At 15.9% G+C, this 24,759-nt stretch overlaps 5 protein-coding genes across 5 annotated transcripts; 3 read left to right on the plus strand and 2 right to left on the minus strand.

Moving 5' to 3' along the window:
• Positions 1 to 365: 365 nt before the first annotated feature.
• On the minus strand, positions 366 to 1,327 carry PGAL8A_00053800 (conserved Plasmodium protein, unknown function; the record flags this gene model as incomplete). Its single annotated transcript, XM_028674560.1, has 5 exons — positions 366 to 434; positions 553 to 624; positions 732 to 797; positions 910 to 980; positions 1,168 to 1,327. The coding sequence occupies 5 exons, from the start codon at positions 1,325 to 1,327 to the stop codon at positions 366 to 368; spliced, it is 438 nt and encodes a 145-aa protein (XP_028530900.1).
• A 1,069-nt stretch (positions 1,328 to 2,396) lies between these two features.
• Positions 2,397 to 13,206, plus strand: PGAL8A_00053900 (conserved Plasmodium protein, unknown function; the record flags this gene model as incomplete). The annotated part of the gene is made up of 3 exons (XM_028674561.1): positions 2,397 to 7,049; positions 7,345 to 12,285; positions 12,760 to 13,206. The coding sequence occupies 3 exons, from the start codon at positions 2,397 to 2,399 to the stop codon at positions 13,204 to 13,206; spliced, it is 10,041 nt and encodes a 3,346-aa protein (XP_028530901.1).
• An 881-nt stretch (positions 13,207 to 14,087) lies between these two features.
• On the plus strand, positions 14,088 to 15,233 carry PGAL8A_00054000 (ubiquitin specific protease, putative; the record flags this gene model as incomplete). The annotated part of the gene is made up of 1 exon (XM_028674562.1): positions 14,088 to 15,233. The coding sequence occupies one exon, from the start codon at positions 14,088 to 14,090 to the stop codon at positions 15,231 to 15,233; it is 1,146 nt and encodes a 381-aa protein (XP_028530902.1).
• A 2,563-nt stretch (positions 15,234 to 17,796) lies between these two features.
• PGAL8A_00054100 (conserved Plasmodium protein, unknown function) lies at positions 17,797 to 20,652 on the plus strand (the record flags this gene model as incomplete). The annotated part of the gene is made up of 1 exon (XM_028674563.1): positions 17,797 to 20,652. One exon carries the CDS (start codon positions 17,797 to 17,799, stop codon positions 20,650 to 20,652), a length of 2,856 nt encoding a protein of 951 aa, XP_028530903.1.
• Positions 20,653 to 22,621: 1,969 nt separating this feature from the next.
• PGAL8A_00054200 (conserved Plasmodium protein, unknown function) lies at positions 22,622 to 24,531 on the minus strand (the record flags this gene model as incomplete). Its single annotated transcript, XM_028674564.1, has 2 exons — positions 22,622 to 24,021; positions 24,213 to 24,531. 2 exons carry the CDS (start codon positions 24,529 to 24,531, stop codon positions 22,622 to 22,624), a joined length of 1,719 nt encoding a protein of 572 aa, XP_028530904.1.
• Between the last annotated feature and the right edge of the window lie 228 nt (positions 24,532 to 24,759).

Genomic DNA, 24,759 nt, shown 5'->3' on the forward strand with positions numbered 1-24,759 from the left:
TAAATTTTAAATATATAATAAATAAAAAAAAAATAAACAATAAATTATACAATGAAGTTATATTTACAAGAAAATTAAAGGAAAAATAACTTAAAATGGGATTTTATAATAAAAAAAAAAAAAAAAAAGAAAAAATTGTACAAAAATTAAGTGTGAACATAAAATAAGGTAAATATAACATAATTTAGTATAGTATTTAAATGAGCCATATATTCAAAACATTCTATAAATATACAAATAACAGAATTTTATTATTACCTAAAATTTATATAATTTCTTTTTATCTTTTAAGTGAAAAGATATATAATTTTAATTTTGTAATATAAAATGATAAAAAAAATTTTTAAAAAGTTAATAAAATATCTTCAGTTAGAAAAACTATTAGAATTAACAATAAAGTAATCATTTTCTTTTTTCAGATTTGTTGTGTGGAACTAAAAAAAAAAAAAAATGTATAATTTCATTCATTTATTTTTACATAATAAAAAATCATAAAAATATATAATTTTTTTTATGTAAGGTAATAAATATGAAACAAAAATTTATGCATACTTTTTTTTGTCTTTTTTCTTTCACACATAAAGGCAACAATTTTGAATATTTACTTTTTCTTTTTTTTACATCCTTTAAAAAAAAAACAAAAAGAAAATATATTTATTGAAGAAATTTTTTTATTTTATACATTTTATTAAACAAGTTCATATACGAAAATTTTTGTTTTTTTCATTTACTATATTTATATTTTTTAATTTTAAATAATAAAAAAATTCATATAAATTATTTTCTATAATTTTTATCTAAAAAAAAAAAAAAAAAAAAAAAATAAATAAAAAAAATAAATAATAATTGTTTTATTATTCTTGTTTTTTTATTAATATAGTATTTTTCTATATTGTATTTGTTATTTACTTGTTCATCATTTAAATCTAAACACAACTTTTTTGAATGTTTTATTATGTCTTTTTTTAAATCTTTCTTATCTATTATATACAACAAAAATATATGGTTTCACATATGTAAATATATTTATATTATTTTTTTCTTAAAAATAAAATTTTGAAATATTGTTTATTTTTGTTTATTTTATTTTTTTTTTTTTTTTTTTTTTTGAGTGTATTAAATATTTAAAACATATATAGACTTTTTTTTTTTTTTTTTTTTATATACTTTTAAAATTAATAATATCATTTATTTTTAAAGATAGTTTAACCCTATTTTTATTTGATGAGTATTTAGTACAAAGATTTCTGAATTTTTTGTTTAAAATAAAAGCCTTTAAATTGTGAATAAAAAATAAAAAAAATATAAATATAAATTTTAATTCCATAATTCAAACTAATAAGAGCTTCTGTCATTTTATAAATTTTTAATCTTGTCAAAAAATATTCTTAAATTTAAGTTTTATTTTCTATTAGTCTTTTTTGAAAGTCATAATATAAAAAAGTAATAAGGAAAAAAAACTACTTTAAGGTTAATTTATTCAAATTAAATGTGTTAATTTTATTTTAATTACAAATACTATTTTTCAAAATTTCAATATTTTAAATTCAAAACGAAAAATATAAATATATAATGCAAATTTAATTTATTCCATAAAGTATATATTTAATTTCATACATAAATTATGGAGATTATTGATATCCTAATAAAAGTAGAAATGTTTTAAAATAGCCTAAAAAAAAATTATGAAATATTAAAATTGAAAAGCCAAAGTAAAATGAAAAATAAAAAATAAATGAAAAAGAGATAAATTTAAAAAATTAAAAAAATGTATCTATGATCAATTGTGTTACATGAAAAGATGTTTTTAAAAAAAAAAAAAAAAAAATTGTTTATTAATATTAAAAAAAATTCAAAGAAAAAAAAAAAATAGTAATGCTCATATTCAGCAATTTCAATATATATTTTTTTTTTTTTTTTTTTTTATTACATGTTATTTAAAACAATACTTTTCTAATGAATTATTTATTTAATATTTGAAATCCGTTTTTATACAATTTCTTATATATCTTATAAATGATGATATTTAGATTAATTTTATTTATATATACTGAAATATTTTTTTTTATGTAAATTAATGGATTTTCTTAATATACTACATTATAGATTTCATTTTAGGAATGACTCTTTTTAATATTTCTTATATATTTATTTTTAAATTCATTATATTATTAAAAAAATCATAAACTATAGGTATAGTATAACCATCTTTTCTTTTATTTAAACTTTATATTATTTTAAATTAATGTTTTTTTTTTTTTTTTTTTTTTTCAAGATAACATTTGAAAACTATTTTTAATATATGGTTATATATTTTAAAAAATAATTAATATTATAATTTTTTTTTTTTTTTTTTGTTTTGTCATTATTACTTTTTTTATCATGAATTTTAAAAGATGGATAGAATATTATTAATGTACATTTTTGATGAGTTGTGTACTAGTTTTAATAAAATAGAATATGTAACAAATAAGAAAAATGAAAATAATGAAGTTAGTTATTGTTTAACTCTAGAAAATTTATATGAAAATTTAGAAAGAAACAAAAATATTAATATGGATAAATATATGAAAAAAGAAGTATTTCAAAATATATATTTTTGTAAAGATATATGCATATTAAAAAATGGTAATAAAAATTTTTTATTAGATGAATATAATAATGATCTAGATTTAAAAATAAATATTGAAGACAAAAATTTTGTTATCAGCTCACCTAATGAGTTTAACATTTATATTAATAGCATATATATATATAATAAATACAATCTATTTTATTATCAACGGATAAAAGAATGTAAAGAAAAAATTTTTATTTTGTTATACATTGTCTCTAGTAAATATAATGGAATAATTCAAAGCTCATTATCGAAATATTTAAATTTAGATTCAAAAACTATCCATTACCATTTAAAAGAGTTGTTTCAATATTTATTAATTAAAAAAATTAGTATTAATATAAATGATGTAGAAAACAATTTAGACTACAATAATAACCCAATTAGATTAAATCCTTCATATATTTTATATTTTAATACTTTTTTTATATACAACTTATTACCAATATTTATCAAAAATCTATTATACTCCCAAAATGTATTATCAATTAACAAAATAATATTGTGTCTTTTAAATAAATTTATTATAATACCTCAAAAGATTTTATCATTGATATTTTTCAAATTGTTAATTGTTTATAATCCATATTACTTTATACAAGTAAGAAAAGCTCTAAAAATTTTTAATTCAATCTTATCTAATCTAATTAATAATAAAAAGATAATTATGTGTAAGATAAAAATTCATTATAATTATGAAAATTGTTATTTAAATTATGAAAATAAGCATAAAATAAATTATGACAATATATTTAATTTTTTACTTTTATTTTATTACAATTATGATTATATAATAAAATTTATAAACAAATCAAGCTATTTAATGTGTGAAGATTATGTAAAAAATTTTGAATTTAAAAATGAATTTATTAAAACTAATGATCAAAGTCATAGGAATAATCTAAGTATACAGTTAAAAAAAAATACATTTAACGAAAAATTGCAAGAAAAAGAAATGAATTTACATTCAAAAACTCCATTAAATATTGATGATATGATTAAGATAAATAATTATAGGTCACATATGCATGAAAATATAGACTCTCAAAAAAGTAAAATAAATCATATAAAACCAACAGATGATGAAAATTATGTAAATGAAAAAAATTGTGATCTATTGATAAATGATTTTAAAAATTATGTGGATTTAAAAGTAGATCATAATCTGCATGGCATAGATAACTATTCAAGTTCATTAGATGAAAATCAAGAATCATGTTTATCTGATTTTTCTTTTTTATATGAAAGTGATAAAATTCCTCAATCAAATAAAGAAGTTAGTGAAAATTTTAAAAACAATGAAGAAAATATAAAATCATCTTCTTCTTCATCCTTTAGTACAGATTGGGAAAATGATGAATACAAATATTTTGTTAAGAATAAAAATATATATTTAAACAATTTAGCTTTATATGACAAAATTAAATACTTAATTATAAGTAAAGGTGTAAATGGAATAACAACAAAAGAAATTTCTCAAATATTATTTCTTAATGTTAAAAAAACAACTACTTTTCTTAATAAGCTTATAAAAAATAAACATATTGTTAAAATACCAGAAAGAAAAGATAAAAATTTTATGTATAGATTTTTTGATAATAAAATTTATCAATATATACAGAAAAATCCTTTTATTGATCCTTTTAAAATAAATAAAACAGAGAATAATAATATCAAAAATTCTAATGATGAAAAAAATATTACATTCACAAAAAAAGATAATTTTTCAAATAGTTATAAATCAAGTTATGAACTAACCACACATCAAAATAGCGATTATAACAACATAAATAATAAAGATATAAATCAGATACTTAATGTAGGAAAAGAAAAAAATGTATATGAAATTTTTGACAAAAAAGACATTAATCAAGTTCAATTTAAGAACTTAAGCGAATCATTGAATATATTAAATTATACCTATACAATAAATAAAATAGATATAGACGTTTTAAATTATGTCATACCAAAATACAAAGACTCATTTAATAATTACAATAATTATAAAGAATTTTTTGATAATTATGTTGAGAATTTTAAGAATTTTGAGAATAAATATGATTTATATACATGTAGTTTTCATTTTTTTTATTATTTAAAATTTCTCTTAAAAAATTATAACAAAAAATTTTATTTTAAAATTAATTGTGATGGTTTAAATGAAAAAAAACTTAAAAATAATGTTATAAATGAAAATAAAGAAAGTGAATTTTATATAAAAAATGTAGAAGCATCTAAAAAAGATATAGATTTTATAAAATATTTCATGGAAGATACAAAAAAACTAAAAAGTAATGTATTCATAAAAAGATTATTTATTTTTTGTCATTTTCTACTATGTTCAAAAGTAACTACATTTAGATTTTTACAAGATCTGTTTATTAAAATAGAAAATAATGGAAAAACTATAGACAGAAAATCAGTTCAGCGTCTTTTTATATACTCAACTAAAATTAATAATTTTTTCAAAAAATCATCAGTTCTTTACAGTAAAACTGTGAAATATTTTTTTTATGATTCACAAGTGTTATCAGAAAAACAATCAAATGAACTTTATTTAAAGTTTCAACAAGAATACATGCAATTTTGCTATAAAAACAATTCTGTTGATAAATATAATCAAGCGAAAATTGTATATTCAAATGTATCAAATTGTAACTTAACTTCTAATTCAATCAAAGATGATTTAAATATCTTTGATCAAAAACAAAATATTTCACCTAATAAAGAATTAAATAGTGATAATCACACATCAAACAATTACAATTGTGTAAGTGATAAAATTTTTAAGAAAAATAATGTACTAAATGATAATTTAAATATTAAGGAAAATATAATTACCTCTGATGAAAAAAACAAAATATATATACAAAATATTGGAAAATATAATTATGATTGTGATTCATTAAATGTATTATGTAACGAAAAGGAAGACATGTATAATATATATAATTTAAATAACAAAAATACACACATAACTAACCAGCCAAGTTATAATTCATTTTATAATTCTCATAATACAAATAAGTACATTACTCCTAATGTAAATGATACAAGTAATTCAAATAGATTAAATAAAAAAAGAAAAATGATTAATATTAGTTGTCAATCCTTAAATAAAAAAAATAAAGTGGAATGTATTCAGAAAATAAATGTTAATTTAGGTAATTTTCAGAATAAACCTCATTCACAGATTATTCCTATTAACAGCAATGAAAATTTTAAAGAATCAAATTTAAATAATAAAAGTGAAGGTTCTATTATTTTACCATCTTTGGAAAATAAAAAAGACTTGAATGATATAAAAAATAATAATAATAATAGTAATATTGATATCATTAATAATGGTCACGATTATAATGTATTATATATTGATATATTAAATGAGTCAGCCTTTAAATGTAGAGAGAACAATATTATTAGTAAAAGGACGAAAACAAATAACTTTTTTCAAAATTTTAAAACAACTCAAGAACTTTCTTATAGTATAAATTATTTTTATGGATACATTTTTTCTAAAATGGCTAGATATAAATATTTTCATAAATGTTTAATTAGAATTTTAAAGAAGAAAAAAAGTAAAATTAAAAATAAGTTAAAAAATATATTAAAAAAAGATAATAATGAAAGTAAAGCTACATGTAATTCTAATAATTTTAAAAAAAGGAAATTATTAAAAAAAAAAAAAAAAAAAAAATATAATAATGTTTTATCTGTAAAAGATATATTGAAAAATTTATATCTAGATGAATATTTAAAAATAATTAGTGTTGGGTGCAAATTGAAATATATTGAAAATTATCTGTTAAGAAAAAAAAAGAAAAAAAAAATGAAAGATTTACCTGAAATGCTATTTGAATTTTTAACATCATATTCATTACTGAATTTTAATAGTAAAAATGTTATTGAAAATTTAATATATAACAAAAAAGAATCATCATATTTTAAAGGATATAATCATAATGAGGAATTTAAAGGAACAAATAATCTTAATGTTATATCCAATGAGAATAAAACAAATGAAGAAAAAAATTTAACAAGGAATTATATTTCTTCAAAAAAAAAGAAAAAAGAAGAATTATGCCAAGATGATATTAATGTTATAAAAAATAATGACAAAATTTATATTTTTTTTTCTTTATATAGAAAATTAAAATTTTTATATAATATGAACTTAGTTAACATTAAATATAATGATATAAATAAAAATATAAAGTTTAATTCCAAATGGAAAAATAATATTTCCGGGTTCCCTAAAAATGTTGATTCAAATTTATCACTCCTTGACTTTAAAAGAAATAATTTGAAAATTTATATTAAAAAAAAGGTGAACATTAATTTATTTACATCAAAAAAGGAAAAGAAAAAAAAATCAAAATCATATAATATGATGGAATACAATAATTTTGAAGAATATTATTATAATTTATACGTAAGTATTATAACTACTTTTTAACAATACTTAAGATTAAATATTTTGTTTTACTCTATTTTTTTTTTTTTTTTTTTTCATGTTATTTTATATATTACTTATTTTCTTTTAATACTTAAATGTTTATTAATTGTAATTTTAAATATATATAAGTACCATATATAAGAATAAATGATGTTATATAATAATTTACTTAATATGTTTAAGAAAAATAAAAATACATACATATATATATATATATTGTTATATAATTTTTTTTTTCTAATTATATTTTACTTTTTTTTTTTTTTTTCAGTTAAATGTTGAAAAATTTAAAAAGTTTTTACAAGAAGTATGCTTAAAAAATTATCAGTGTAGTAAATTAAAAATGAAGGATGTATTAAAAAATACAAAATTTAAAAATAAAAGTTTAAAATTCTTGCTTTTACATAATTCATATACTAATCAGTTATTTTTAACTAGACGATTGAGAATACTATTCATCAATTTAATTAAAAAGGTAAAAAAAGACAAACCTAAAATGAAGTTAATGAAAGTTTTGAAATCACGTAAAGAATACAGTATATTTCGTGATGTATATAATATATCTAAAATAAATATAGAAAAATATTTTACTATTTTTTACAATTTATATAACAAAGAAAAAAGTACATGTGCAAGAATAACTAAAAAACCTTTATCCTTTTTATGTCCATTTTGTAACGATATATTTCTTTTAAAAAATGATTTATTAAATCACATATCAAATATTCACAATATAAACAAAAAATTTTCTGGTCTCATATCCTTTTTTTCGGATTCAAAACATATGATACATAAAAGATTAAGTGATTTTCTAAAAATTAGAAATAATCTTGTAAAAAATTCAAATATACATGAATATAATCCCATTGAGGAAAAAAAAGATATATATAAAAATATATCATTAGATAAAAAAAAATCATTAAATAAAATTAACGAATTAACAGAAAAACTAGAGAAAAATTTTTCATTTCATGATTTAAGTGAATTATCTAAGAATTTTATGCAAAATGAAGAAAATTATAACATTTTAAATGAAAAAGAAAAATTAAATAATAAAGAAATTCAAAAATATAATTCAAAAAAAAAGATAACGGACAATATAAAGAAAGTTAATGATATATGTATTAATAATATTTCTTCAATTAAAAATTATAGTAATGATATGAATAATTTTATGGAGAATATAAAGATAAAATACTCATTAAGAAATGTTTACATTTATTTTGTAACTATAATTGTTCAGTTGATTATGTCACAAAAAATTGTAGAAAAAAAAAAAAGTGTTAATGCTTTATATAGATTTTTAAAAGATAACTCAATGATGAAAAAAAAAAAAGAAGAAAACATAGTTGTAGAAAAGAAAACTAAAAATAAAAAAAATTCTGCAAAAGAATTTTTATATAATAAGAAGAGAATTATGAAGCTAATTAAAATAAAAAGTCTCAATAAAAAAAATCCAAACATTAAGAGTGTTTTAAAGAAGTTACAAAAAAAAAAATTATTATTAAAAAATACAATTCAAAAAGAAAATCATAGAAATGAAGAAATTTGTAGAAAAAAAAGAAAAAACTACAAATATCATAAATTGCATACATTAAAAAAATTTGGAATAGATGATTTTATATGTATGAAATTAAAAAAATTTCAATTAATATATTATTTAAAAAATAGAACTAATACTATTCCTTATAGGAAAAGTTTATGGAATAAAATAAATGACATGATGATCGGAAAATTTAATCAAAATATATGTATATTTATTCAAAGAAAATTATTTCATTATTTCAAAAAAAACGTAGTTCATTACTTTTTTATTTTAGATAATGAAAAGTTGTCTAAATTTCTTGTAAATTATTTCACAACACATATATATAATTGCACATATACCAATATAAACTATTATTATGATAAATGTATAAAAAACATATATAACTTTGGATTTATTTCTCTTGTGAATATACTAAAATTGTTTATAATAAATTATGGAGATTTGTTTGTTTTATACAAAGAAATTATAAAAACTTTATTTTTTCAAAAAATTAAAGACATTAAAAGAGCTGTGGTGTTTTTAAAAAAAAAAAACTACGTTGTTGAAACTTCTTATTTATTATCTAATTATATTAATAACGATATTTCTTATAATAATATATATTCTAATTTAATTTATAAATCTATATTTTACAAAAAAAAATTATCCTATTTTTCGAAGAAAAGTTTTTTTGATAATGTTTTTGATTTAATTCATTTATTTGGTGTATCCCACTCATTAAAACATCTGGAAAGTAAGCATGATAAACATTTTGAAGATTCACATAATAAGTTGAATATAATAAATTATAATATAAATAATTTGTTATATCATATTGATAATATTTATGAAAAAGCTGATGATATTTACAGTCCTCTTAATAACACAGATATAAATAATGGTGAAACAAAAAATTGTTATAAAAATATAAATTCAAATAATGATTTATATGATGATAAGGAAGAATTTAAAAATATCAATTTGAATGAATATAATAGAAATGACAATTCATGTCATGTTAGCAACATAAATAATAATTCTGAAGAAAGTGAAAATTTAAATGAAGAATACAAAAAATATGAGTTCAAAAAGAATTTAAGCATTTTTGACCTAAATTATTATATTCATAATTTCCTAAAAGGAAATATTATTTTATATGCGTGTAACAATTATATAATAAAAGATGATGATGAAAAAACAAGTGATCATGAAAAAGAAGATCATTATCACGAAAAAAATTTAGAAATTTCTAAATTTTCAGAAGAACAAAAAGATAATTTTACTTTTAATTATTTAAAAAAAAATGAAGAACATTTAAAAAATGGAGAAAAAGAAAATGTTCGTAAAGAAAAATATATGAGCTATATTTCATCCAGTGAAAATGATTCAGAAATATACGATAACTTTTCAGATGATTATGAAATTATAAAATTACTAGAAAATGTTAATGAAAACAGCAAAAAAATTCAAGGAGGAATAAGTAAGCATATAAAATGTTTAACTAAGCATGTTAGCGAATATATTCCAAATTATTATATTTTAAATAGTAATAATAAAAAAAAACTAACAAAAAAACTATCAAATATTTTTTCGAATAATAAAGAAGTAAAATTTTCTAATTTTAACAATATTTTTCGATCATATGTTGATTCTAACTATACAAATAATTCTTTCTTTAATTACTTTAAAAAATATTGCATTTATATTTATGAAAACAACACTAATGGAATATCTAAACCATTTAAAAATTCATATATTATAAATTTAGACATTAACTGTAATTTTAATAAAATATTTGACTTATATATTCAAACAAATAATTTCGCTAACTCAATAATTTACAAAAAAAACAAGTTATTAATTTATAATATAAACAAAAAAACTTTCATTGATTTTGATATATATCCGCAAAATTTGCATTTATATAATATTGGATACATTTCAAATATTCATAAAAATATTGATTCACTATTAGATATACAAACGTTTAATTTGAAAAATAACATTTTTTGGCTAGAAAAAGGAAAATCGAATGAGAAAATAAATAAAAAAATTACGCCTGAAAAAAGTTATGAAAAGAAAAAAATGGAAAATATAAAGAAGAGTATTTATGAAGATACAGAAAAAAAAAAAAGTGTATGTGCAAAAATATTGCATGAAAAAAAAAATAATAAAAATAAAAGAAATTATCAGCTGAAAAAATTTTTAAAAAAAGTGAAGGTTAATAAAAATAGAGGAAAAAAAAATATATATAAGGAATCTTTTATATTTATTACTCATATTTTGTATAATGTATTTTATTTTGATAATATATTAAATAATTATGATGAAGATGGATGTTATAAATCTTATTATTCAAAAAAATCTAAAAAAAAAAAAGGTCTATGTGAAAAAATAAATAAAATATACAATTACAGGAAAAATAAAATTAATAATGAAAACAATTTTAAAAAAACATCACAAGATGAAAATAATAAAAGTGAAAGTATGAAAAAAAATGAAGATTATTTCAGTGAATACACATTTCAATCAAGTATACTGAATGATAAAGATCATGTCAATATTAATAATATAGAAAATAAATCTATAGTAGAAAATACTTTTAATGTAGATAATGAACGTTATGATATATCATATATAGATAACAATTCTAATATATATAATAAAATTGTTAATAAAATGTTATTTATTTTTTTATTAGTTAAAAAAAAAAAAGAAGGACGTTTCATCGAAAGCTTAAAAAAAATGTATCTAAAAGAATTTATGATTCATAGATGTTATAATGAATACTCTTGTGTTAAAAAAGAATTTGATTTTGTTATATTTATTTTAAATAAGTTAAATCTTATAAACATATTTCCGTATATTAATACACATAAAATATTTTTGCCTTATTATAACAATAATATTGCATATAAAAGAAAGAATATATTTTACGATCATAATTATAAATATCCATTTTTAAATATGATAAATTATCATCTAAAAAATTTTAAATTTCAATATAAAAAATACACTGACAATAGTACAAAAATATTCAAAAAATTTATTGAAAAAAACGAAATGATGAATAATTTAGACATTGAACAGGATATAAATAAAACAAATGAAAATAATTCATCAGATAAACACATTTACAAAAAAATTGAAGAAGAAAAAATTAATTATAACAGAAAAAATATGGATTATTGTGATTATATATTTATGAATTTTATAAACAATAGAACTTTAAATAAACCTTATTTTATTCCTAGATTAATTGTGTTATTTAACCTACAATGTTATATTATAATTCATGATTTTTTTTTTATGTATTTTTTAGAAAATTCTCAAAAAAGCGAATTAAAAAGAAAACATTTATTTCATAATAATAGTTTGTTTAAAACAAAAATAGGAGAAAAATTGTTGTATCTTATTGAAAACAAAAATTATCCAGTAGTTATAAAATATATAAGAAATATTATTAATAGAGCATGTAAATATTTTGAATATATTTTTTATTTATATAATAAGAAGATTAATGCAACTAATAAAGATCTTCATATATATTATTTTAATGATAATTATATTAATGCAAATAGCTTTATTTATTTAAATGGAGGAACGAATGTAAAATTTATTTTTTTTTATATTTTAAAAGTTTACTTTTACTTGAAAAAAAATCCTTATTCCTCTATATTTGATGTAAGAAAAAAACCTATATACATATAATAATATTACATATTTATTTCTTAATGATATTAAGATAATATTGTTATTTTCATATTTACATTATATATTTATATTGATTGTTTATTAAGGAATATTTATTATTTAACAAAAACTGCAAATCAAAATATCACCATATTTAAATATTTTCATTTTTTTTTTTTTTTTTTTTTTTTATATATATAACTTTATACTAAATTTTTTTTCGTAATATTTATCTATGACATGTTTATTTATATATTTGTTTTATGTTTTAATTTTCTCTTCATTTCTCTACACATTCATTCAATTGCATAAAAATGAATCACATTAGCAATTTTGTGTATGATTTTTATTTTTTCTAAATAAATTTATACTTACATTAATATGAAAGAGATACATAAAAAATACGTAAATAATTAATTAATGTAAATTTAATGATTATATATATATTTTATTTTTTTTTTACAGATATATAAGAATGTAGAAATTTTAAATTTTTGTGATCTGAGTTTTCTATTAAAGGCTATGTACGAAGATGGTTTTGTTTGTTTTACATTGATGTATGTTTCAAAAAAAAGTCAAATGTATAAATTAAAGAAGAATTATAAGATAATAAATGATTTTAATAACTTAATATTATATAAAAAACTAAATAGAAAAATAAAAAATACTTATAATTTATTTGAGAACACCACAAGTTTTGAAGATTCTACAACTGATTACAACATTTTAAATGAACTAAAAAAAAATAAAGTTAAAAATTTGAGCTTTAATGAAAATGGATTTAATAAAAGTCATGAGTTTCATACAAATAATTCTTTTATTGACAAAATGATGTTTAAAAAAATTAAATTATACTTTGTTGAAGATGATAGTATAATTTTTAAAAAATATGCAGGGACACTATGGAATTAATTATATGTATTTTAATTACTTAATCTCCTTTTCTTCTTATTTTTTTTTTTTTTTTAATAAAATATTTTCTATTAAATGTTTTATTAATGTATCTTTTTTTTTTTTTTTTTTTTTTTTTTTTAACATTAGTTTGTTTTGTAATTTGCTCACACATTTGTTTTGTTATATGTTTTCTTTTTTTTTTTAAATTAAGATATTTCTTTAATAATGTTAAAAACCATAAATATTTTATTATAAATATATATATATATATATTTCAATATTTTTTTAAATTATAATTAAAATTCAAAATAAATAACTTTTTTTTTTTTTTTTCTTTTTTTCGTTTTGTTTTTTGTTCTTTCTTCGTTGTTTTTTGCATTTTCCTTTTTTTTTTTCTGTTTTTTCTATTTTTTTTCATACTTTTTACTTCATTTCATTTTTTCATGATGTAATTAAAAAATATAAAATTAATATAAACAAATAATTCGTAAAACAATTTCAAAAATTATGTTTATAAATTAAATATTGACAAAATAAAATTCACATGCTGAAGAAGAAAAATATTGCAAGTCCTTAAAAAAAAAAAAAAAAAAAAAAAAAAAAAAAAAATTAAATTATTAAACATTATAATACTTTATATAATTTTATATAAAAAAAGAAATGTTGTTTAAATGAAAGATTTTAAATCATATTTAAATTTTGTATTATGTAAATTAATTTTTCTGTATATCATTATAAATTAATCAATTTTTATATAAAATTAAAAAAAAAAAAAATATATTTTTTTTTTCTTTGTAAAACATAACTTATTATATATACACATTTTAAGATAAACGTAAAGGATTTGAATACATGTGATTTTTATTATTCTATACTTATGATTATTAAAATGAGATAAAATGAATATAACAGAAAATAACTCTTATGATATATTATCAATCAAAAATTATGAATATTATTCAAAATATTATAATTATGATAATATTGAAAGAAAACTTACATCTTTTAATAATATAGGAAATATATGTTACTGTAATGCTTCCTTACAGCTAATTTTATCTATAAAACCATTATGTATATATTTATTAAAAAAACATAAGAAATTTTATTTAAATACAAATTCTAAATATAAGGGAGATATTTTAAGAACTTTATTTGATTTAATAGAGGAAACATATAGTATAGATAAAAATTTTGTATGCACAAATAAGCATATTAATATACTAAAAAAAATAAAAATATATAATAATAATATAGTAATTAATGCTCAAAATGATGCTCATGAATTTTTACTGATGTTACTTGATTTTATTAACGTAGAATGTAATAGATGTTCAAAATTACCACTTAACTTTGATATTAAATTAGATGATAAAGATAACAAAGAAAAAGCTGGTGATAAATATTGGTACAAATATTTATTTAAGGATAATAGCATTATAACTGATTTATTAGGGTTTCAAAATATTTCAAGTATTACATGTATTAGCTGTGGACATACTAGATACAGCTTTGATTTTTGCATTGATTTAGGGCTAGAATTTTATGATGAAAATTTGAAAAGTACTACATTAGTAGATTTATTAAAAAAAAATATAATGGATAAAGATGATTTTTGTTATCTTGAATGCAATAATTGTAAACTAAAAAAAACAAGTTGCATAAAAAAAGGAATATATAGAATGCCTAATTTATATATGATTATTTATATAAAAAGATTTAAATGGATATATGATTGTAAAAATTATTGTAATAATAAAATTAAAAAGATAGATACAATTGTTTTATTGCCAGTTGATGGTTTAGTTGATTTTACACCTTTTGCACATATGTCTAATCACAAATCGTTATATAATTGTAAGTATATTATTGAAAGTATTATATGCCATAGTGGAGATAGTTATAATGGGCATTATACAGCTATTGTTAAATACAGTGATGGATTTTATTTATGTAATGATGATAAAATTAAAAAAATAAATAATCCTTATAAGTCTGATAATATTAGTGACATATATTTATTATTACTTAAAAGAGTTTCTTAAATTATAGAATTATTTTAAATTTCAATAAAAAAAAAAAAAAATAAATAAATAAAAATTAAATAGTATTATTTTACAATAAATGCATATATTCTGTCATAATATTTTAAAACTTTTAAGTATTCTATATATACAAATATTGATAATAAAAATATTTCATATTGTTATTTAAAGGTAATTTTTATGTTCTATAAATATTTGTTTTAAATATTAAATATATATATATATATATTATTTTAGTTATCAAATTTAATTGCATATATGTTATATATTATATATAAAAATATAACTGTAACATTTCACTTAATCTTGTATTTTAAAATATAATTTAAAAAAATAATCAAATATTTTTTTGTTATTTGTTTACTATGTTAAAATTTTTATGTATGAATTTCATTAGTATGATTAAAAAATAATAGAAATATAATACTTCTTTTATTAATATATATGTATGTTGGCCATTTTCAGAAAATATGTAATATTATAATTCTTTTTATATCTATATCATTTTATTGTTTTCTTTTCTTTTTTTTTTTTTTTTTAGTCGAAAACTATAAAAATAGAAATTTAATTTATAAATATTTTTTTTTGTTTTTATTACATCAAGAAAGTTATCGAAAATTATAAAAATTTTTAAATTAATAATTACCTTTTCATCTTTATTTTTAATGTTTATCTTTCAAAAAAAAATAAAAAAATATTTTTATATGAACTAATTGAAGAGAAATTCAAAAAAAAAAAATAAAAGAGAATAATAAATATTTTTATTTAGCTTTTCATATTATTGAATTTTATTTTTTTTTTTTTATTGTCTATTCTTATTTTATATATCTAATATATGTATATTTTAGAATTATATAATTAATAATATTGAATAAAATTATAAATAAAAGAAAATATTTTAAAATAGATGTGCATTAAATAAGTTTTTTCAAGAAAAAGAAAAAAATAAAAATTCAGAACAATACATAGCTATAACTATTCGAAAGTCAAAATTTAAGTAATTTTTTTTTTTTTTTTCTAATAAGACTATATATATAAAAAAAAAAAAATAATTAAGGGATAAATAAAATAATATTATCAATTTTAAAAATTTATTTTTTAGAATTACTATTTTTTTTTAAAAATAAATTTAATATAATAGATCTACAATCTTTAATTCGTATATAGTATATGTTTTAAAAAAAAAAAAAAATAAATAAATAATATACCCAAATTTAGAGATGTTATCTTTAATATATTAAAAAATCTTGAAATAGATTTAATTAATATATTAGTAATATTTTGTCATGAAATTATTTTTCTCCTTTCATTTATTATTTTATTATTATTTTTTTTTTTTCCTTTTGTCTAATAGACAAGAATTATATAATCATATTCTCCCTTAAAGTATTTATTACATTTATATTTACTTAGATTAAATAATGCATCATTTAAATGATTCTATATCAGATATACTGGATATGTAATTTTTTATATTATGAGAATATTATACCTTTAATAGATATTGATTTTTTTTTTAAAGTGCATATTTAATTTATTTGTATTAAATAAATAAGTAAAAGAAAAAAAAGAAAACGAAACAGTTTATTTTTTAAACATATAGAAAAATTTTATTAGTATAACAAGAAATATGAATCTTATAAAAATATTTATAATAAAAATCATAAAACAAATATTTGTAAAAACATTATATTCTAATTTATCAACTAATAAATTAAATAAATAAAAGAGTTTATATTTTTAAAATATTTACGTATAATCTAATATTTATATTATCATTTTTATATTATTTTTTATTTTGTTATACTTTTACTATTACTATTTTTTGTTAATGAACTTAATGTAGAAAAGTTCTTTTTATATACTCTTATATCTTTTAAGTGTGTATTTTAAAAATATTGAAAAAAAAAAAAAAAAAATCTACCTTGTTATAACAACTAAATATAAAATTAAAATAGGTTTAAAAATATAAAAAAAAAATATATATATAAATAATATAGACTAAAAACTTATCATCAATAAATAAAAATGTCTAAATTTTATTTCAAAAAAGAGAAATAAATTTTCCAAATATTTTCCATATTTGTCAATTTTTAATTAGATCATTTATGTATTCATATATATAGTATATATATGTATTTAGGATGTTTTCTTTTTTTTTTTTTAATTTTTTATATAATACTATTAATAAAAAACAGTAATATTTAATGATAGTAGAATACAGAAACATTTCTACATATATGAAATAAAAAAAAATTATATGTCTATAATAATAAAAGTAAAAATCTTTTATTTTTTTTATGCATTTATATACAATATACAAAATAACAACATACCTAAAATGTTACATATATATAAAATTCTTACATAAAAAAAAAAAAAATATTCAAAGAAAGAGTAATAACAATAATAAATTTATAAAAAAAAAGGTTAATAATGAAATAAATTTGAATAGAGTAATATTAAGAAACTAATGAAAAGTTTTAAATTTACAAAAAAAATTTTCAAAAATACAAAACAGTTTTAATAAGACATATAGATATAGGAATAAAAATAAAACTAGATGAAAAAATCAAATTATCAAAGAATAACAAAAAGTTTACAAATAAACGAAGATATTGATAACATGAATAAGAAAAAAGAAGAAAAAGAAAATTCATTAGTTGTTGAAAGGTATGATGAAAATAATAAATATAATAAAAGAACAAAAAAAAATAAAATTTGTAAAAAAAATCAAATAATTGAAAAGAATAAAATTGATGAAAGAAATAATATTAACAAAAAAAACAAAATTAATAAGAAAAATTTAAGAAATATTAACTATGTAACATATAGAGATAACAAAAGAAATAAAATCACCATGAGAAATGATATTATTGAAAATAGAAAATTGGTAGATGCTAATGTAAATAAAGAGGAAATGAGAAACGAAATTAACTGTGAGTTTTATAATAATTATCAAAATAATGAGTTAGCAAAAAATTATGAAAGTAGTGAAAATTTCTTAAATAGTGATTCATTTGATAGTAGTAACACTGATATTAGTATAAATATGGAAGAAACAGATAATATTAACGGGTTTGTTGAAATTTTTGAGAATATTGATTACGGAAATAATCCTACATTAAGTACAAATTATGAGATTAGAGGAAATCCTGATCTAGTTGAAACTTTTGAGATTTATGATATTTTTGAAAGTGATAATAATTTAAACAATCATAATATAAATAGCAATATATGCAATAATAACGAAAATGAAATATTAAATAATCAATCGAGTGATAGTGAAACATTAGATAAACAAAGTCGTGATAGTGAAACATTAGATAAACAAAGCAGTGATAATGATAATGATAATGATAATATAAATGAATCTGATGTAGAAAAAATAATTATAGAAGACAAACTATCCAAAAATTTATTACTATATTTTCCTTTTTTTAAAAAGAGGATATTTATAGATGCAATTATTGAGCATTTTCAAAAAGAAGAATTGAAAAACATAGATAAAAATTGTTTAAAAGTACAATATTATGAAATTATAAAAGAAATTTATAATTATGAAAAATATGATATAAATATAAAAAATAAAAAATTATTAAACGAATTTTTTTGTGAAAAATTGAATAATAAGAAATATGATATGAAATTAGAAATAGATTATTATGAATTTGAGTTTTTTTCAATTTTTTTTTTAAGTTATTTTCGTTTTTCATTATATTTATCAGGTTTTATAAATTCTTCTTTTCTTTACCATTCTAACGAAATACATTTCCATATTTTTGTTTTAAATAGATATCATTATTTTGTTGATAATTTTTATTTAAATGATACTTCCCCATTTACATATAATGAAGTAAATGAAATCATATCTACTTATAAAAATTCTATTATATCAATTTTAGATTATTTAGATGCATTTTATCCATTCTTTTTACTCATATATAACATTATTAGAGATGTTCATATTAAATCTAAAAAAACAACAAGTATATTAGAAAAAAATGAAGTTATTCTAAAAAATAATTTTAAGGAAATCAATAAAAGGAATTGTGTGAAGTGGACTAGAGGAAATTCGTCTTCCATGAGTAAACATGTTATTCATAAATTCGATCTTATAAAAAAAATAAATAAAATTAAAAGAAATTTTTTTAAAGATAATTATGATAAATTTGTACTCATGATTATTGATGAATTAAATAGTTTTTGGTTATTAAGTTGCATATATGAAAAAGAAAATGATATAAAAGGAATAGATAGTTATTTGAAAAAATTTATTTTAAATATAAAAAATAATATGCTTATAAAATACATAATTTATAATGTAGTTAAAAAGTTAAATGTAATTTTATCAAAATTAGAAAAAAAATGTTTTGAAAACTGGGATGAAATATGTAAAAGGAATATTATATCTATTTCAACGTTACTAAATTTTGAATCATTAAAAAAAGTTAAAAAAAAAGATAAATGGCTATTGTTATTGAAGCAAAATTATTATTACATTGAAAAAAGTTATTATTTTTTTAAAGAATTACATGAAAAAAAAATTATTTATCACCAGATACAAAATTTATTTAGGTCTATTCTAAACTTTAAAATAAATGTAGTTTATAATCATTTTATTCAGTATTTCTATGTTAGAGATATAAAAAATAAAAAAATAGATACTATTTATGATTACATATATTATATAAAAAGTAAAAAAAATACATTAATTACACTATTTGCATACAAAAGATTAATTTATAAATTGAAATTTGATGTAAATAATTTTGGTTTAGTTAACTCAATTTACAATTCTTTAAAATTTTTATTCATGGAAAGAGAATCTGTTAATTTAATAAAAAAAAATACATTAATAAAAAAAAAATTTATGTACCTATTTAATAAAATTATTAATTCGTTAAATTTTGAAAAATACAAATACATTGATATACCTACTAAGAATATTATTAAAAATATCTTATTTCATTCAGAAAACAACATTGTAAAAAATATACTATTAAATGTTTCGAATAAAATTACAAGAATTAGATGTAGGGGTGATATTTGTTGTAATACTTCTTTTTCTTGTTATTATGAAAGAGAGATTAACGAGGAACTCTTTAATGTTTTAAAAAATAACAAAATAAATAAATTAGATAAAAATTACTTAACTAAAGAAATTAAAAAATTTACAAAAGAATTAAAAATAAATAATGATAGAAAACTTAATTTTCTAACTTTTTTAAATGGATATAAATATAACAGTACGCATAAAAATATATATAATTTTTTAAATTCAGATAATATAAAAAGAAAAAAAAAAATGGGAAATGAATTAAACAATTATTTTTATAATGAATGTATTTATGTTGAAAAAGGTGACATATTTCAAGATTATATATCATATAATAATGTATATAATTCTTTAAATTAAAAAAAAATATTATTATAAAAAATATAAATATTAAGGAAAGATTTATATAATATTCTCATAAAGTTGCAAAATTCATAATAATTTAGTTAAAGATATTATAGTATAATAATAAATCAATAGAAAAACAATAATGAAATTGTTATAAGATGTATAATTAAATTAAAATAATAGTATTCCCTCTGAAAATTTAATAAAATTCATTTATATTTAGAAATTTTACTTGTCACAACAGCTTAAAAGTAATAAATAATTTATATTAAAAGTATTAGTATCTTTTAAACTAATTTTTTATTTTTACAAAAAAAAAATTATGAAATATGTTAATTATATTTAAAAATATAAAAAAAAAAATTGAATTCTAATCATTTGTTTTTTCTTCTACAAAAAGGTTTATGTAAATATTAATTTTTTAAAAGAAAATTTATTAAAATATGATATATATTTTTACTCAATTATTCTCATTTATATTAACTATTAATTTGTATATTTTTTAAAATACATTAAAAAGTTTATGCTTAATATGGATATAATTTATATATCAAAGTAAAAGTTACATTAATAATAAACTATTAAATCATAGATCAACTTAAAGTTTATTTGAATTCTTCTAATCATTTACTCCCACACAACAGTCAATTGTATAATTATGTAATATATATATATATATATATTTATTATTTTTATATTTTAAAACAATTATATATATATTAGAAATATTTTTAAAACATTTTATCTAAAATGTCTAATGATGATCTTATAAATAATTATAAATTAAGAATATTAAAATACAAATGCATGCATATTCATTTATATATTTAAATGTATGAAAAGGTTAAGATGTATTATCTCCCATTTTTATCTAATAAAAAATAGAATAAAATTATTTTCAAAATTAAAATATTTTTTTTTTTTAAAAAGAATATGTATATATATTTTTTATAAAAGTAGTCAATATTTCCAATAAATGTATGCAAATGTTATATGTAACTATTTCTTTTTTTTTTTTTTTAAACAAAAAACCATATATGAAATAAACAAAATATCAACTTTTAAGAAAATCATTATGTTTCATTTTAATTTTTTTTATCATCTATAATAATTACATTTTTTTATGATATTAAAATAAGAAAAACAAAAAATATACAGATAATTGCATTCTATTATATTACTATCTTTTATTTTCAAATCAAAACAACTATTTTGTAGTTTAAGATAACAAACGTTAATTAATATCATCTTTATGTATTATAAACAGTTATTTATATTAGAAATATTTATTAAAAAGCTTGTTGTACATTTATTTTATATATATATTGTTATTTCATAATATCATTTATATCACTATTTATAATCTGTTGTATTACATTTACATTCCTTTATATATGATAAATTGAATAACTTAATAAATATTTTTACTTTTGAAAAAAAATTTTAAAAACTAGTTGTCTTAAAAAAAAGTAGTTCTTTTACATTACTTTATTTTTAATAACTTTATACTTATTTTAATTCATAAAAAAAGAAAATAAAAAAAGATAAAAATAAAAATAAAAAAAAAAAAAAAAAAAACATTAAAAATATAATTAAAGAATATACTTTATAAGATTTTTAAATTAATTTTATTTTTTCCTTTATTTTTCTTCACATATTTCATAAAAATTTCTTTAAAAGTAATAGTAAAAGAATAATATACATATATAAAATATAATTAAAAAAATAATTTAAAAAGGTATAAATATATATATATAATTCGATTTAAATTAAAAAAAAAAAAATAAAATAAAATAAAAATGTATAGATTAATAATTTTATATTTAAAAATTACAAAAAAAAAAAAAAAAAAAAATGAAAATTTTTATTCTGTATTAATTTTTCTTTTGTTTTTTCATCATCCTTTATATTCCATATTAATTATTTCTTTTTTTATATTTTTTCAGATATTTAAATTGTATTATTTATATTTTTTAAATATTTAATTTTTTTTTTTTTTGTCTTCTAATTTAATTTTTTTATTTTTTGATATTTCAATTTTCTTTATTCTTTTACTTCTTTTACTTTTTTTATTTTTTTTACAATTACAATTTCTTAAACATCTTTTAGTCTGATTATTAACTTTAAATTCATATTCATTGAAATCATTTTTTTTTTTTTTGTTTTTTTGTATGTTTTCTTTATCATTATTTAAATTATCATCTTGCATTTTGCTATTCTTTATATTATTTTTAAATTCATTTATTATATTATACATACGATCAAATTTTTCTATTAATTTAAAATAAGCATTCTTATCACTTTTTTTAATTTTATTTAAAAAAATATCATTTCCATTTTCAACAAAATCAGTGTAAATGTTGTTATTAGGAATAAAAATGTTATTTTTCAAAAATTTATATATATTGTCTATTGTATTAATATTTTTCTTTTTATCTACTTCTTCATTTTTTGTTTGATTGTTGTCATATATTTCAATTTCTTTATTTAATTTTTCTTTTATTTCCTCTAAAAATACATTTTCATTATTATTAGTAGTATCATTATTATTAGAACTATTTTTATTAATATTATTTGTAATACCATCACAATAATTATCTATTTCACCATTGTCTTTATTTTTAATATCATTATTTTTATTATTTATATATATTTCTGTATTTTTTAAATGAATCGTATTATTCTTATAATCACTAGTAACACTATTTATTTTATTTAATTTATTTGCTTCTCTATCTATTTTATTTTTTAGGATTTCTAAAATTTTTTTTTCATTTCCATCCTTTAAATATTCTTCATTTTTAATATCACTAATAACATCACTATATTTGATTTCGTAAGATTTACTTATATTTAAAAGTATGTTAAAAATATTTTCTTTTAATAAATTTTTTTTATGTAAAAAATTATTAATTATGTTATCAAAGTGGGAACTTTGCATATTACTATCATTATTCATTTTGTTAAATATGTGATTAAAAAAATTAACAGTTAAATTATCATATACATTTAAAAAACTTATTATATTATTTTCAAAAAGATTATTATTTCTTATATTCTCCTGTTTATTATTTATGTCTATATTTTTTCCATGAATTATAACATTTTCATTAATATGTAAAGGAATTTTATTTAAATTAATATATGCATTATAATAATCATTTTCAGTTAAGTTTTCATTATTTTCTTCAAATTTTTGCAATATACATTCATATTGAAATAATATATTAATATTATTACTATAAATTATATTGAAATAATGATTTATAAATTTTATATATGATTTTTTATTACAACATACACGCATAAAAAAGTTTAAATTATTAATTAATTTACTTTTTTTAATATTTAAATAATCATGCTGACTCAAACTACTCTTATCTGTCAAAAAAAAAAAAAAAAAAAAAAAAAAACGGCAACAATGAAATAAATTCTACAATATGATAATATACATACATATTAAAATAAATTCAAAGAACTATATATATAAAATAAAATTATAAAATATATATTTAAAAGAATAATTTTTTTTTTTTTTTTTTTATTATTATGAAAATGATATTTTTAAATACCTTCAAAAGATGTAATATTTTTTTTATTTTGTAGTTTATTTTTATTATAATATAAATTTGCATTTAAATAATTTATGTTATCTAATAAATGTAATAATTCGTTGTTATTATTATTATTATTTTCTATATCATTATATCCATTATCTTTTGAATTATTTATATCAATTAATTCACTATTGTTGCAATTAAATAATTTATTTTTTAGTTTACTAATCTGATCTCCTCCAAATGTGCTACTTGAAATAAAATCGCAACAAACATTACTTTTTAGATTGAACTCATTAAAGTAAGTATTTTTTTCCTCAGTATTTTTATACATTATTTTAAAAAAAAAGTATATATAGAAAAATAAAAGTAAATCACACAATCATAAAATAAAAAAGAAAAGAAAATATTATATATATATATATATAGGAAATTTAAATACAAGGTAAATTAAAAATATAGTAAAATTAGAAAAAATAAAATAATGTTTATAGATAAAAAAGAAAAAAACCTCAAAAAAAAAAAAAAAAAAAGAGAAAAACATCAAAAAAAAATAAAGATA

Source organism: Plasmodium gallinaceum, assembly GCF_900005855.1.
Source record: "Plasmodium gallinaceum strain 8A genome assembly, contig: PGAL8A_v1_42, whole genome shotgun sequence".
In the NCBI taxonomy this organism is placed as follows: domain Eukaryota; phylum Apicomplexa; class Aconoidasida; order Haemosporida; family Plasmodiidae; genus Plasmodium; species Plasmodium gallinaceum.